This window comes from Sturnira hondurensis, unplaced genomic scaffold (assembly GCF_014824575.4).
Source record: "Sturnira hondurensis isolate 20B ecotype Veracruz unplaced genomic scaffold, ASM1482457v3 Scaffold0025484, whole genome shotgun sequence".
Lineage (NCBI taxonomy): Eukaryota > Metazoa > Chordata > Mammalia > Chiroptera > Phyllostomidae > Sturnira > Sturnira hondurensis.
The window spans coordinates 497,222-514,142 of NW_028098115.1; the positions used below are offsets into that span (position 1 = coordinate 497,222).

The window sequence follows — 16,921 nt, forward strand, 5'->3', positions numbered from 1 at the left end:
CATCTCCTCAGTTACAGAGCACATGTCTCCTCCCAGACTTGGACACAGTAGAGAGATCCATCACCCAGCTGCCTCAAGGTCTCTCTCCCTAGTGTCTTCATTTATGCTGCCCTCATTCACTCATTCACCCAGCAGGTATCTGTTGAGCAAACCTGATCCAGACATACCTCTAAAGAGGACATGACAGCAGGTGAGTACAGAAAGGTTCTTCCCCCCACAGTGCTTATTTTACCAGGAAGAGAATAAAAATAGAAAATAACTTGTCCAGGTAATGTGTCAGAGTAAAGATTACAGAGATCAATGCAATACAGAAGGTGTATGTGTTGTGGTTCTGAAAGCGCAATCACAAAGGGCCCAAGAGGGGAATGAGTTCTGAGCATGAAGAGAAACAGCTGGTCATGCAGAGACCATGGAGAGATACATCCCACCACAGAAAGACAGAAAGTCAAAAGGCACAATATGAATGTAGACAGGGCAAGTTGGAGGAATAAATGTTACACCAGCAGAACAAGACCACTATAAGCACAGACATTAAGGAGACAGGTTAATGAGGTTAAGATGCTACATAACTGTGCAGACACAGGTAACAGTCATTTCCAGTGGGGTCCCAATAGAGCTTGGTAAGCTCTAGAATAATGTGACCTAAAGGTCAGTCCAGCTGCCATATTTACAGTGCTGACTGGAGAGACAGGTGTGGAATTGAGAGTAAGAGTAGGGAGATTCCAGTATCAAGGCCAAATGCTAAAGACTCACGTGAGAGTAATAACAAGGGAACAGAATAGAAAGTGCAGACACTGGATATGTTTTCATTTAGAATCATCAGGCCTCAATGCCCAATCAGAGGTAGAAGGACAGGGAAACAGAGGAGTCTTCTTATCCCAGTAAAGCACAGGGTCATTCTCTCACTCTAAAGGCCCATCCTATTCCCCTCTCCACAGCCATGTCCTGCCTCCTGCTTTGCCATGGCTTCCCCACCCTCTTGCCAATACCCTGTTCCTTCTCTTCTGCATCCCTCCATCCTGCAGAGGCAGCTGAGGACTTGACTGACATCACAGGGAGCTGGGGACCGTGAAGCTCAGGGGCAGGTCCCTCTGCCAGGCACATGGATGATGCAAATCAAAGCAAGTAGGGTTCTGTGCTCAGAGATGAGGAAACCAAGGTTTGGCTCACACCACCCTGAGCAACAGACATCAGATATCTTCCAGATGCACTGATCCCAATAAGTTCATTGTTCACATCAGCATATTCTAAGAACACATACTCTGGAGCTCACTTTCCTTCTCAAAGACTCCATTTCTAGCCCTGGCTGGTGTAGCTCAGTGGATTGAGTGCCGGCCTGTGAACCAGAGGATCAAGGTTCAATTCCCAGTCAGGGCACATGCCTGGGTTGCAGGCCAGATCAATAAAAGTAAATATTAAAAAAAAAGACTCCATTTCTGACTTTATGAAAACACTCAGAATGATACGACATCCTAAAAGCAGTCTGGGAAGACTAAATGAAGTTAATGGTTGTAGCACAGTTTGAAGAGTCCAGATTGAGGTGCAAGAATGGCTCATACTGCAGTTGTTTTCACTTTATGTTTTAACATCAAGAACACTGCAGGGCACAGACATCAGTGCAGCTAGAGGGGGTTGTCTGGATTGACCTCAGATCACGGAGAGGAGACCCCACTGTCTGGTCAGAGGGCACTAGAGGACAGGAATCTAAGCCAAACACTGTGCTTGGTTTCTGCTTGATATTGAGAGTTTAGAAACAGTGTTTCCATTTAAATTCCATGAAGCAATGATGCAATAAGTAGGAAAGGGAGCACAGAAATTCTGTTCTTCTTTCTAATTCAAATTACTTATGAAAAATAGCCTTCATTCTGATCTATAACTTTATTCAGGTTAGTGGAATTTCCCACCCAAAATGCATACAGAAATAAGGCAAAGTTAACTGTCATTCATGTCCCAATCTCATTTATGTTAATCACATAAGAAGGTCCATGCCTACTTCAGAATTCTCAGCACTGCCAATATTTATTGGATTCAAATGGGTGAGGTGAGATGCTTTAGTATAGCAGGGTAGCAGGGGGATCACCATGGACAACTGGAACCTTGAATAGATTAAATCCACATCCTACATTCCCACTGAGTTAGCATAGTAGCCCCATTTCTTCATCTAGATGTTATCAAATCTGACACTGGACTCTAGGACCCAGAAATGCTAAATCGCCACACTTCTGAATTCACCAGATATTCACTCTCACATGTGAGGTGAAATTCTCTGGAGAAAAGGAAAGAGTGGGGACATACCAAATAACAAGTAGGAATGAATCCTTCATTTGTTTTTTTAACTACATGAGAGAGCTATTTGCTTCCACCTTTAGTCACCAGCAGTTATCTCCAAAACAAAGATAATCCAAATCAAGTGGAGTACATAATTAAGTCATTTATTGATGTCTTTGAATGTCTTTTAAACAAGCTATGTAGCATCCTTTGTACTGGGACCCACAAATATGTATGTATCCTGACCGCAGATGTATTGCACAGTGGCCTAGTTGACCCCAACCAATTGAGAAGTTGTTTGTGGTTCTATTGTCCCTCTCAAATTGTTAAAATCACAGTGAGGTGGTCTCAGGAAGTCCTACTGAAGTCCAACTTTAGACGTTGGAATATTACAATTTATAACTGGATTTATTCAGCATGCAAAAGAAATGTTGAAATCTAAACTCTACAGAAAATAGCCTTTCATAAGAGCTGCCATGCCTTCTGAGTTTTCTATAAGGGTCGAAGCTCACACATGACTCAGGGTGGCTCAGTGGAACACAAAAACTGCATCTCAGCTTCACAGGCAGACAGGGCTCGACTATTTGCACAACCACATCAAAATTACAAGAAAAAGATAGAACAACCATCACTCAGGAACATTAGAAATTGAGCTGTGTGGAAGTCTGACAGCTACAGAATTAAAGAAGCCACATCTATTCAAACTGGTAGGAGGGGCGCTACACAGAACAGGCTGTATAAAAATCCAGGAGGGATATCTCAGGAGCAGGGAGTCCCAGCCCCATACCAGGGCCCCCAGCCCGGAATTCCAAAGCCAGGAAGATAAGTCCCCACAACTTCTTGCTGCAAAAACTAGTAGGGATTGAATTGGTGGAAGAAACTTCTGGAGCCCCAAGCAGTTCCTCTTAAAGAACACACAGACTCACCTACTCACACTCCCTATGGACTCCAGCACTGAGGTAGCAGCTTGAAAGGCACCAGTGGTATAATGGGAGAAAGCAAAGTGTCTGGCCCTGGGGCAAGCAGAGGCCATTGTCCCATTGTTAAATGGGAGCACCAGAGAGCTGGTAAACTGGTGCCATAGCTGAGACTCCATCAATCTGACTAACACTATTTGACCTGCCTTGGAGATCCCCAGAGGCTGTGCCCTACCCAATTTGCCAGCCCACTCAAACTAATTTTCCATTAAAATGGCTGGTCTTGGCTCCTAAATCCTATCAAACAAGTAACAGCTGTCTTCAGTGAGCCCTAGCAGATGCCAGATTAGATTCACAGCTTGGCTCCACCTGGGAATCTCCAAGCCCAGCACAAGTAGCAGCCATCTCAGATTGTTTTATAGCTCAGTGAGGGTACCCCAGGCAAAACAAAAGTAAGGGCTGATCTTGGCCTGCACCACCCAGGGCCAGCACACACAGTGAACAGCTACAGACCATGTGGGAGTACTGTTACAGAACAGACCCAGGAGGGGGCGAATGATGCGCTATTACTGAATGGACCCACCCTTGAGCTCTGAGGGTCCCCCACCCCATAGTAGGTTCTCCTTGCCTGCCACTAGGGAAAGATGTCTCTCAATGCCAGAGATTGGTGAAAAAGAAAGGAATTATTTATTTAAAAAGTTATACAGACTTAGAGTAATGACTTAATGTCTTCATTAAAAATACTAAAATCCTTTAGAATACCCACAAACACATAGTCCATCCTTCTCCCCTTTGCCCAGGCCAGGGTACCATATCTCAGGAAAAGAAGTAAAAGTCTGTGATCCAGCCAGCCCCTTGGTTCCAACACCATCAGTTGTGTTGCCACCACATTTTCCAGTTAATCCAGAACCATGTGGCACCTTCTCGTGGCCCACCAGCAAGAATCCATTCACCCCTTTTCTTCTAGGCAAACTCTCTCCTGCTTGCTAAGCCACATGGAAAAAAAGGGAGCATCCCAAGGAGCATCCCAAGGCCAACTAGCCCCACATGGCTCACGCGCCTGGGTTTAAATCCCAGCGCCAATCTTCCTTTGCAGCCCCATTTCCAACTCCTCCCACAATCAGTTACACCCGCCAGCATTCCCCTATTCTTCCAGCTTTACTGGGATTCCATAGTAAGTCCAGGCAGTTGTAGCCCTGTGGTGCAGAGCCAATCATGTGCAAGCTTTTACACAGGTGCTGTACCCAGAGGGAGTAACCTCCCAGTTACATTGTGGGTTGAAGTCACTCCCACCCCCTTGACTCAAAGCATGGTCACAGCTATTTGACATATCTATGAAACTAGTTATAGGTTATAGATATGTTAAATGACCATTCCAGAGCTTATCTGCAAAACTGTTGCTATTCAAAACAACTCTCAATGGCCCTGCTCCATGTGTCCCATCCCCCAGCTCAGACTTCTGAGGGTGAGGACATCTCATATACATATATATTTTTAAATATTTCTTAGAGACCCTGAGTTTTGGATCCCATTACATATCCCCATTTGAGGGCTCCCCTTGGCTGCACCCCATTACAGTACTACCACCCTGCCATTCATTGCACAGCTGATCCTCCATGGAGGGCAAAAGTTGGTGGTCAGTGGTCAGACAGTTCTTGCAGATGACTGGCCTCGGTAAGTCCCTCCCATTGACTTGCCAACAACAACCAAGGCTCAACTACAAGGTGCAATGCCCATGGGGGTACACCTTGAGTACCCAGCTTGGGTGACAGGGGAGGCAGTTCCACTGGACTCTACAGGACACCCGGTACATTAGGCCACACTACCAAGACAAGGAGTCAAAACAGCTCTACCTAAAATGTAGAAACAAAAACAAGGAGGCTGCCCAAACGACTAGATAAACATGGTCCAAATGAAAGAACAGATCAAAACACCAGAAAAAGAGCTAAATGAAATGGAGATAAGCAATCTGTCAGGAGTAGAATTCAAAACACTATTTATAAGAATGCTCGAGGAACTTAGTGAGGATCTCAGCAGTATAAATAAGACCCAGTCAGAAATGAAGGATACACTAATGAAATAAAGAACAATTTATGAGGAAACAACAGTAGATTGGATGAAGCCAAGAATCAAATCAATATGGAAGCAAAAAACAACCAGTCAAAACAAGAAGAAAAAAAAATCCAAACAAATGAAGATAGTATAAACAGCCTTTGGGATAACTTTAAGAGGTCCAACATTTGCATCAGAGGAGTGCCAGAAGGAGAATAGAAAGAGCAGGAAATTGAAAATCTATTTGACAAAATAGTGGGGGAAAACCTTCCCTAATTTGGTGAAGGAAATAGACATGGAGATCCAAGAATCACAGAGAGTCCTAATTATGATGGATACAAAGAAGCCCACTCCAAGACACATCATAATTAGAAGGCCATAGGTTAAAGATAAAGAGAGAATCTTAAAAGCAGCAAAAGAAGTGAGTTACCATGTGGTTGCCAGATAGGAGTGGGGACAGGGTGAATGAGTGAAGAGGTGAGAGGATTAAGAAGTACAAATGGGTAGTTGCAGAATAATCATGGGGATGTAAAGTACACTGTAGGAAATGCAGTAGTCAAGGAACTTATATGCATGACCCATGAATGTGAACAATGATGGGAAGATTGCCTGAAGGAGTGGGGGGTGCTTGGTGAAGGGGGGCAAAGGGGAAAAATCAGGACAACTATAATAGTATAATGAATATACTATTTATCCATTTTTATCCATTTTTATCCTTTTATACTGGAGGTCCACTCCAAGACACATGATAATTAAAATGCCAAAGGTCAAAGATAAAGAGAAAACTTTAAAAGCAGCAAGACAAAAGCACTTAGTTAACTACAGGGGAGTTCCTATAAAACTGTCAGATAATTTCTCAACGGAAACTTTGTAGGCTAGAAGAGATTGGCAAGAAATATTCAAAGTCAAGAAAAGTAGGGACCTACAGCCAAGACTGCTGCACCCAGCCAAGATATTATTTGGAATCAAAGGGCAGATAAAGAGCTTTCCAGACAAGAAAAAACTAAAAAAGTTCATCATCGCCAAACCATCATTATGTGAAATGTTAAAGGAACTTATTAAAGAAAAAGAAGATCAAAACTAAGAGCAATAAAATAGAAACAAATATGTATCTATCAACAATTGAACCTAAAAAACAAACTCAGCAAACAAGAACAGAGACAGACTCATGGATACAGAGAGTGCTTTGATGGTTGTGAATGTAGAATACCTCCAGGTCATAGACCATGATGTTTAATGACTTGGTCTCCTGAAAGCATGCTATGAAAAGATTTCTCTATGAGCTTCCATTTATTTTAAGAGATTTTATACGTTCTTTGCAGTAAAGGATAAGGTCTCCTTAATAGATAGGTTTGCAAATTCCTTCATCTACTCTCATAGGTCTTCTTGACACAGTCTTAGAAAGGGACAATTGATGAAATGGATCTTAAGCTAAACAATACCGAGGCAAGGGCTTTAGGCCAGGGAGATTAACAAGTTTCCTAATTGAAATTTACCTACCTTGTTTGTTTGTTCTACAAAACCAGAGGACCAGGGATAAGTGCAATAAAAATGTTCCAATGTCTGCCAAGATTTCCACCTGGCGCAAAATTCATCTAGTAAAATAGGTTCCCCCACCTGTGGGACCTGTGGCAATTTTCCAATCAGGAAAATAAACCCTTTACAGAAGTATTAAGAAGTAACTGCTGCTGCTGTAGCCCTTCAATCTGGGAATGCTTCTAGCCAATGAGAACATATACTGATCATCACTAAGACATTTTTATCCTTAAGATGGACAATTGGATTGAAATCTACTTTCCAAACATAAAATAGGCCTAATTGGTGGCATTAGGCTTGTTAGTTTTATTTCCCCAATAAAGATAGGTTTATTTATTGTAGTTATCCATTTAACCATCTACTTTATTTTTTGCAGTTTTTTAAAGTTTTTCTAGTAATTATGTTATTACAGTTTTCCCATTTTTTCTTCTTCTATCCCCCTCTGCCCTGCCTCCACAACCCTCCAGCATCCACGCCCCCTTACTTCATGTCCATGGGTTATACATATAAGTTCTTGAGTCCTCTGTTTCCAATACCATTTTTTATCTCTCCTCGTCTCTTTTATGCCTATTAATTATGTTTCTTATTCCCTGTACTGTTTCCCTCTATTTCTCCATTCCCCCTGCCCAATGAAATCCCTCCGTGTGATGTCCATTTCTCTGATTTAGTTCCTGTTCTGGTTGTTTGCTTAGTTTTTGTTTTCATTGTTTTTCTTTTCTTTTAGGTTCATTCATTGATTGTTGTGAGTTTGTTGTCATTTCACTGTTCAAATTTTTCATCTTCTTTTTCTTAGATAAGGCTCTTTAATGTTTCATGTAATAACGGCTTGCTGTACTCAGAAAACTACACAACACTGAAGAAAGAAGTCAAGGAAGACAGAAGCAAATGGAAGCATATACCGTGTTCATGGATCAGAAGAATTAACATCATCAAATTGTCCATACTACCCAAATGTCCATTATCCATGCTGGGTAACATGCATAATACCCAATGCAATACCTATTAAAGTACCAATGGCACATTTCACAGACATAGAACAAGCACTTCAAAAATTTATATGGAACCACAAATGACCCTGAATAGCTGCTGCAATTTTGAGAAAGAAGAGCAAAGCAGGAGGGATCACAATACCTGATACCAAACTGTATTACAAGGCCACTGTAATCAAAACAGCCTGATATTGGCATAAAAACAGACACATGGACCAATGGAACAGAATGGAGAGCCCAGAAATATACCCAAGTCTCTACAGTCAATTAATGTTTGACAAAGGGGCAGCAACATAAAATGGAGTAAAAATAGCCTCTTCAAAAAATGGCGTTGGAAGTACGGGGCAGCTACGTGCAAAAAAATGAAACTCGAGCACTAACATACACCATACACAAAAATAAATTCAAGGTGGATAAAAGATTTAAATATAAACTGTGATACCATTAAAGTCCTAGAGGAGAACATATGCAAGAAAATTTCAGATATTTCACGTAGCAACATTTTTACTGATATGTTCCCCTAGAGCAAGGGACCTAAAGGGAAGAATAAACAAATGGGATCTCATCAATATAAAAAGCTTCTGCATGGCTAAAGAAAACAGTATTAAAATAAAAAGAGAACCAACCATATGGGAAAACATATTTGTCAATGATACCTCAGACGAGGGTTTAATCTCCAAAATATACAAAGAACTTACATGACTCCACTCTAAGAAGACAAGAAACCCAATTGAAAAATGGCCAAAGGACTTGAACATACACTTCTCCAAGGACATATAGAGGATCCAGAGTCACATGAAAAGATATTCAATATTGCTAGCTATCAGAGAGATGCAAATTAAAACCACAGTGAGATACCACTTTACCCTGGTCAGAATGGCCATCATAAACAAAGCAACAAACAACCAGTGTTGGAGAGGATGTGGAGAAAAGGGAACCTCAGTGCACTGTTGGTGGGATTGCAGATTGGTACAACCACTATGGCAAACAGTATGAGATTTTCTCAGAAAACTAAAAATGGGTCCGCCTTTTGACCCAGCAATTCCACTGCTAGGATTATATCCTAAGAACCCTGAAACACCAATCCAAAAGAACCTATGCACGCCAACGTTCATAGCAGCACAATTTACAATAGCCAAGTGTTGGAAGCAACCTATGTGCCCATCAGTAAATAAATGGATCAAAAAGCTATGGTACATTTACATAATGGAATTCTATGCAGCAGAAAGAAAGAAGGAGCTCCTACCCTTTGCAACAGTACAGATGAAACTAGAAAGCATTATGCTAAGCGAAATAAGCCAGGCAGTGAAAGATAAATACCATATGATCTCACCTTTAACAGGAACCTAAACAATAAAACAAACAAACAAGCAAAAGATTACCAAAGACACTGAAATAGAGAACAGGCTAACAGTGACCAGAGGGGAGAGGGGAGGGAATTTCAGAGGAAAAGGGGTAGGGTTTACAGGAACAAATATAAAGAACACATGAACAAAAACTAGGGGGGTGGAAATGGGGGGTAGGTGGGGAGGGATGGGTGGGTGGGCTGAGATGGGAATAAAAGACAGAGGACTTCCGCCGAGATGGAGGCATAGGTGGAAACACTGTGCCTTCTCCCACAACCAAGTTTGAATACAACAAAGGTTTGGAGAAACAAAGACACAACCAAAGGACAGAAAATTGAATTATATGGAAGTCCGACTACATCTAACAGTTCAACGGGACGGTAAGAGGGGCGGAGCCAGCAGCGAGCAGGGTCGGGCAGGACAGGGCCCCCGACCCAGGCACGCAGGCAGACAGGAACAAGTTGGGGTGCGGGGCAGACTGAGGGCGCATATTCGCGCACAGTGAGACAGACCACGCAGGCCCCGGGGGGCGAGGGCTGATGGCGGTGGCACACTCGCGTGCAGTGGGATGAAACGCGTGGGCCCGGTGACGGCAGCAACTGGGGCACCGGTGAGGGCCGTGGTGGCAGGCGGCGGACAGGACGCCATAGTCCCTCTTTGACCCCGCCCCCACATACAACGTCACAACCCAGCGACTTAGTTGCCCTGTTCTAGTGAACACTTTAGGGCTCTGATCCTGCTATGGAACAGGCACGAACAACCCGAAAGATGGCGCAAGAAGAACTCAAAGTCCCAGAGCCAATAACTCTAAGCGACCAAGAAATTGCCAGCCTCCCAGAAGCACAATTCAAGACACTATTTATCAGGATGCTCACAGAACTGGTAGATTATAGTCACAAATTAGAGGAACAAAGTCACAAATTAGAGGAACATATGAAGGCTAAACTAATTGAAATGAAGGGAGATGTCCAGGAAACCAATAGTGATGGAAAGGAAACGGGGACTCAAATCAATGGAATGGACCAGAAGGAAGAACAAAACATCCCACCAGAAAGGAATGAAGAAATGAGAATTCAAAAAAATGAGGAGAGGCTTAGGAACCTCCAGGACATCTTTAAACGTTCCAACATCCGAATTATAGGGGTACCAGAAGGGGGAAAGAAACAGCCACGAGTGGAAAACGTATTTGAACAAATAATAAAGGAGAACTTCCCCAGTCTGGCAAAGGAAATAGACTTCCAGGAAATCCAGGAAGCTCAGAGAGTGCCAAAGAAGTTGGACCCAAGAAGGAACACACCAAGGCACATCATAATTACATTAGCCAAGACCAAAATGAAGGAGAGAATCCTAGAAGCAGCAAGGGATAAGGGGACAGTCACCTACAAAGGAGTACCCATCAGACTGTCAGCGGATTTCTCAAAAGAGACCTTACAGGCAAGAAGGGGCTGGAAAGAAGTATTCCAAGTCATGAAATCCAAAGACCTACAGCCAAGATTGCTTTATCCAGCAAAACTTTCATTTAGAATGGAAGGACAGATAAAGTGCTTCTCAGATAAGGTCAAGTTCAAGGAGTTCATCATCACCAAGCCCTTATTATATGAAATGCTAAAGGGACTTATATAAGAAAAAGAAGATGAAAAATATGAACAGTGAAAGGACAGCAAACACACAGTTATTAACAACCACACCTAAAACAAAAGCAAACCAAGAGGACAGCTAGATCAGGAGTGGAACCATAGAAATGAAGAACACATGGAGGGTTAGAAACAGGGGGGTGGGAGGGGGAGAAGGGGGGAGAAGGCACAGAAAATAGCAGATGGTAGGTAGAAAATAGATAGGGGGGAGGGCGAGAATAGTGGGGGAAATATAGAATCCAAAGAACTTGAGACTTGTGGTTATAAACTAAGGGGGGAGCATGGTGGGGGAGGGAGTGTGTGGGTGGAGGGGAATGAAGGGGGGGAATAGAACAACTGTAATGGTATAATCAATAAAATATATTTTTTAAAAAAGAAAAACTAAAAAATAAATAAATAAAAAAGACAGAAAACTGTACTTGAACAACAATTAAAATAAAATTTTCTAAAAATGGCTTGGTGATGATGAACTTTTTAAATTTGACCTTATCTGGGAGGCACTTTATCTCCCCTTGCACTAAAACAATTACAAAAAGTTAAATAGTTAGAAGCAAAATTTAGCTCTTTGCAAATTAGTATTTGTCTTTCACTGCCTTGCTTATCTCACTTAGCATAGCATTCTCAAGGTCCACCCTAGAGAATACTGTCACAAAAGACAAAGGTTTCTTGTTTTTTACAACTGAGTACTCCATTGTGTCGATATCCCATAGTTGTTTTATCCACTCATCTACCGATGAACACTTGGGCTGCTTCCATATCTTGATGGATGTAAATAATGCTGCAATGAACAGCATTGATGGCTATATATGATGGCTTGGTTTACCTAAAGAACCAAAGACCTGGTGTTGCACAGCACATAAAACCTTTACTTTCTCATTTTAATTTCCTCAGATAAGGACTTAATAACTAAACTTTTTAAAGAATAAAGAACTTAACAAACAACCAAATTGAAATATGGGGAAAATGACCTGAATTGATACTTCTTTAAGGATGACATACACATGTCCAATAGACATATGGAAGGTTGTTCAACATCGGAGAGATGTAAATTAAAAACACAATGAGGTACCATCTCACATGTGTCAGAATGGCTGTCATCAATAAGTCAAAAAACAACTGCTGGCAAGGATGTGGAGAAAGGGGAACACTTCTGCACTGTTGGTGGGAATGCAGACTGGTGCAGCCACTGTGGAAAGCAGTATGGAGATACCTCAAAAAATTAAAAATGGATCTGCCTTTTGACCCAGCAACTTCACTTCAGGGAATACAGCCAAAGGAACCCAAAACACCAGTCCCAAAGAACATAAGCACCCCTATGTTCATTGCAGCATTATTTACAACCATCAAGATATGGAAGCAGCCCAAGTGTTCATCAGTAGATGAGTGAATAAAACAACTATGGGATATCAACACAATGGAGTACTCAGTTGTAAAAAACAAGAAACCTTTGTCTTTTGTGACAGTATTCTCTAGGGTGGACCTAGAGAATGCTATGCTAAGTGAGATAAGCGAGGCAGTGAAAGACAAATACTAATTGATTTCACTCATATGTGGAATTTAATGAACAAAAGGAACTAACAAGCAGAATAGAGACAGATTCATACACAGCAGGATGACAGCTAAGGGGGGAGGTGAGGGAGAGGCATTGGGCAAAAAAGAAAAAGGACTCATGGAAATGGATGACAGTGCAGTGATAGCAGGGGGAGGGAGGTTTAAGGGGACTAAATGGTATTGAAAAAATAAAATTAAAAATTATTTCATAAAATAAAAGACTCAGTTACACCAGAAGAGACCATACAGCCCATATAAGAGACATTACCAGAGCACCCAGATCAGGTCATCAAGGAGACCACTCCACTGGGTCAACTATTACATAAGGCTGCCCCACTAAGACTGGAATCATAGCAGATCTACTAATACATAAAAACAAATACAGAAAGACAGCTGAAATTGGCAGACAAAGAAACAGGCCCCAAATAAAAGAGTAAGATATAGAAAAAAAGGGAGGGTAAATGAAATGTAGAGAAGCAAGCTAGAAGTTCCAGCATTAGGAAAGCCACGTGCAGGAAGGTGTTGACAGTTAGCATCGCTCTATCAGCAGGTTAAGGGCAGACACTGCAAGAGTACCGAGGGCTGAAGAAATTGCAAACAATGAACATCAATGACACTGTTGTACGTGGACCCTTTTTCAAAAAGATGTTGACAAATACCAAGGTCAATGTACTCAACACTGGTTTTTACCACAAATGCAGAAGTCTTTTTGTTGAACAATACTTTAAAATGTTCCTAGATTTCAGCAAGTAATTTAATAATATCGGGGCATAATTCTGGCTATACATCTCAATGGAAATATGGATCATGTTCACAAATAGGGATCCTGTCCTAAAATGTGCACTAAGTTGGCCTGCAAGGATGGTTGTATTATAAAAAGCAGAAATAGAAAGAGCCCATGAAAAGTGTCTGTGATCTAGAAGAGACAAAAATACACCAAGTTACAGTGTATTTAAATTAACATAGGCATATATTTAATCCTGCTTTATATAAAGAAGTCTTCTCTAAAAGATCTTAAGTATCAAATTAGATCATTTGTGCCAGTCCTGGGGGCAAAGAAGGGCAGCTGAAAATGTTCAGAGGAAATCTCTGGAGGAAACATTCAGGAAAATCTTAGCACACGGGCTCTGAATGCACTTATTAAAGGAAAAGCATGGTTGCAAGCTGGGCAGGTATTATGTGAGCTGCTCCTCAGTAACAAGGCTGAGAGGTCATGAACACACAGTCTGCAGGAGCCAGGTAGTTCCATCTCTGAGTGAACAGATAGGACGGGAATCAGTAGGGAGGAGTAGGGCCAGGGGAAGAGACCCCTGAACAACTGCCCCCTTCAACAGGGGACGTTGCTGACTTAGCTCCAATTGATCCCTTATGGTAATGATACTCAGTGCACCAATCAATACTTCCTGATTTTTTTAAATAAGACAGGAATGCAAATTTTCTGGGAACTATCTCAATTTGAAAAGATAACACCAAAAACACAATATTGTAAGTCATACTTATAATATGCTCATCAGAAGAGGTTTGTGACCAGATACACCTCAGGTGACTGCAGAATATGTCTTTCATCTCATAAAATAGACCCTTGAGTCCAGGTCTTTCTGCCTGAAGTGGCAACATGAAGGGGTGACACTGTATCTAATGCATTTTTAGGTCCTCATCACTTATAAATGACTTCCACAAATAATTCACTACAAAAACTGCCTTAAGAATAAAAGATACTCCTGAATCTGAACAAGAACAGGATAGTAAGGCAAACTCCCTGTGCTCTGCACTGGGTCCTGAGAAAGTCACCACTGTGCCCATGATGACATAAGAACATCAAGAGTGAAATAACGGCATTTCCACACAACAGGATTATAGACAGGCAGTGAAAAAATGATGCCACTTATTTTTATTGGGATGTTATGTGTTAGCATTGAAAGGTCTTAATGCCAGGTTTCTAACCTAGAAGTTGGACCAAAATTTAACATCCCTTTGTGGAGGCCTGCCCCACTGGGATATCTGTCCCCTCTCTCTACATTTTCTTTTAGATGACACCACATGGTTACCCTGTGGCAGAGTGTCCACCGTGGCTTCTCCCTGGGTGTTTTCAAGTTATACTATTTCACAGAAAGTGAACAAAAATCAAGCCAGTGGTAAAACAAGCCAAAGTGAATCCAAAAAAGGGGGAACCAAAAAACAAACCTCAAAGATATGTCAGAAACTACTATATACCTTCAGAATTTTAAGCAGCAAGAAACTCAGAGCTCAGGCTGGCAGCACAGGGAGGTGATGAGAAGGGGACCTTTTGGCTGAGATGGAACCAGGGAGACCATGCACATGAGGGGACCTGGGACAGCCTTCCTGGCTCTATTTGTTCTGAGAAATAGGCTTGTCTTTCTGTCTCTCAGTGTCTGTCCCAAGTTCAGTTATAAAACCGAAGGCCATTCCACAGCCAGTGTGTGGTTTTCATCAACAGAAACCAGACCCATGGGCAGAGTTCTGTCCTGGGTGGGATGCCAGCAATTAGAGTTGAACCACGTTAAGTAGCAGCCGGCTGTCCTTGGATATGTATTGATCAGCAATGGATACAACAAGAGGCTCATTGCACAACTGGGCCATGTGCCAATCTGTGGGTTTCTTCACATCTTACACTCAGACCCCTCTTTGCTCTGCCAGCCCCACCCACAGGAGCTGCTCGGTATCTCCAGTCCAGAGGGCAGGGGAGACCAGCTGCCCCTGAACCCCAGGACGACCAGCTGGATCTGTTCTCGGAGCAGCCACAGCAGAGACTGGGTAAGACAATGAGCCCCCTGACCCAGGAGAGGAGGGGCAGAGGTGGCACAAAAACTGTGAGAGGACTGAGCTTTGGTTAGTACCTAGGACACAGACAGATGTGACAAGCTGAAAAGGAAGAAAATAGAATCTCAGTTAGAGCAGGGCACCTGCAAGGGGAATAATGAGAGGGTTGTTACCACTGGGCAGGGATGTAAGAGATTCTTCTCTTTTTACAGGAAACATGGTTCCAACACAGTGGAATTCCTGCCTTTCTCTCCTTCTGGTGCTGGGACTCTTGGGAATGACAGCCTTGGTCCATGCCCCACCTCCTGGTATAACCCCAGCTCAGTGGTTTGTTATTCAGCACATTAATATGACCAGCAATATATGCAACATTGCAATGCGGGCAATCAACCGCTATAATTATTTTCACAGGATATGCAAAAATGAAAATACTTTTCTCAACACAACTACATTACCTGTTGTAACTAATCTTTGTCATACCCGTAACATAACCTGTTTTAGGGGAGGCCGTAATTGTCATAGGAGCCCAGCTGCAGTGAATGTTACCTACTGCAATGCCACAAGACAGGCTCGAACTTACTTACAGTGCCAATACCAGCAATATTTTGTGCTGAAGAACTACAGCATTGCCTGTGACAATACAAATGTTCCGGTTCACTTTGATAGACTCTACTAAACCTGGGTCAGCCCTTTGTGCCAAGTTTCTGCGCCAGCCCCGCAGTCACAGCCATGGTCCCAGACCACCATCCATCCTGGATATCAGCATCAGCCCTCATCATCAGCTCACAACCTCTTTTACTCTCTGCTGAGCTGAAGCTCCTGTGCACCTGCAATAAACTTCTTTGCAGAATCACCTACACATCTGTGCGTGTCTGTTTGTGCCCCTCTGCAGTCATGTAGACACATCTCATCAAGATCATTCTTTTCTTCCTCTAATAGGGGATTTGAGGAAAATAGAGAGACACAAGAATTCTTGTGAAATAAAGCAACTCAGACTTTTCTCTCTCAGTCTCTCTCTCTCTCTCTTCCTCAAGTTGAAAACCTGAATAATCAACTGATCTGCGTATTTACACCCCAAGAGGTAAATGGCCCAGTTGAGTGAGTGGGAAGCAAATGTCTTTGATTCTTTCTGACTAATGAATAATAAATTTTCCATAATATGTGTAAACTTTTGTTGTTAAAAAAATTAAAGTGAAGCTGTGGGTGGTGTAGCTCAGTGGTTCAATTCCCAATCAGGGCACATGCCTGGGGTGTGGGCCAAGTCTCTACTGGGGTGGCTCATGAGAGGCAACCACACATTTATGTGTCTCTCCCTTTCTTTCTCCCTCCCTCCCCCTATCTAAATAAATAAATAAATAAAATCTTTTTAATAGTAAAAATTTGCCATATTTAATGAGACAACAAGCAGGGAAAAAAAGAAACTATAACCTCAGAGACAGTTTTTCTATATATGAGTGTATCAATTCTACAGGTATTAGTGGTTTTACTAGGGATGAGTCCAGGGAGGGAGGCAAATATGGAATGACATCACTCATTCAAGTAGCTCACAGGTAGGTTCTACTGCTGCCTGGAGAAGAGAAGAAGTCTTCCCTGGCAATTTCTGTATCCTGGTAAAGAGCCATCTTGCCCCATGTTGCATGGAAGGGCAGGGAGGAGGCCTAACATTGACATGTCTCACCAGGGTGAGGCCACTCTTGCCCATTCTGGCCTCCACTGCTGTCCCCAAGTGGGAATCAGTAGCTCCTTCACACTCAGGTCAGGAAGGATTCCAGGCTCCAGCATTAGGGGATTGTAGAGACACGGAGACAAAGGCTGGATATGGAGATCCCCTGCCACTTCCTTCTCGA

General features: G+C 42.4%; 1 protein-coding gene across 1 annotated transcript; it reads left to right on the plus strand.

The window, feature by feature from the left end:
* The first annotated feature begins 14,957 nt into the window (after positions 1-14,957).
* Positions 14,958-15,898, plus strand: RNASE2 (ribonuclease A family member 2). The gene is made up of 2 exons (XM_037039800.1): positions 14,958-15,068; positions 15,287-15,898. Exon 2 carries the CDS (start codon positions 15,292-15,294, stop codon positions 15,748-15,750), a length of 459 nt encoding a protein of 152 aa, XP_036895695.1. The 5' UTR covers positions 14,958-15,068; positions 15,287-15,291; the 3' UTR covers positions 15,751-15,898.
* The last annotated feature ends 1,023 nt before the right edge of the window (positions 15,899-16,921 follow it).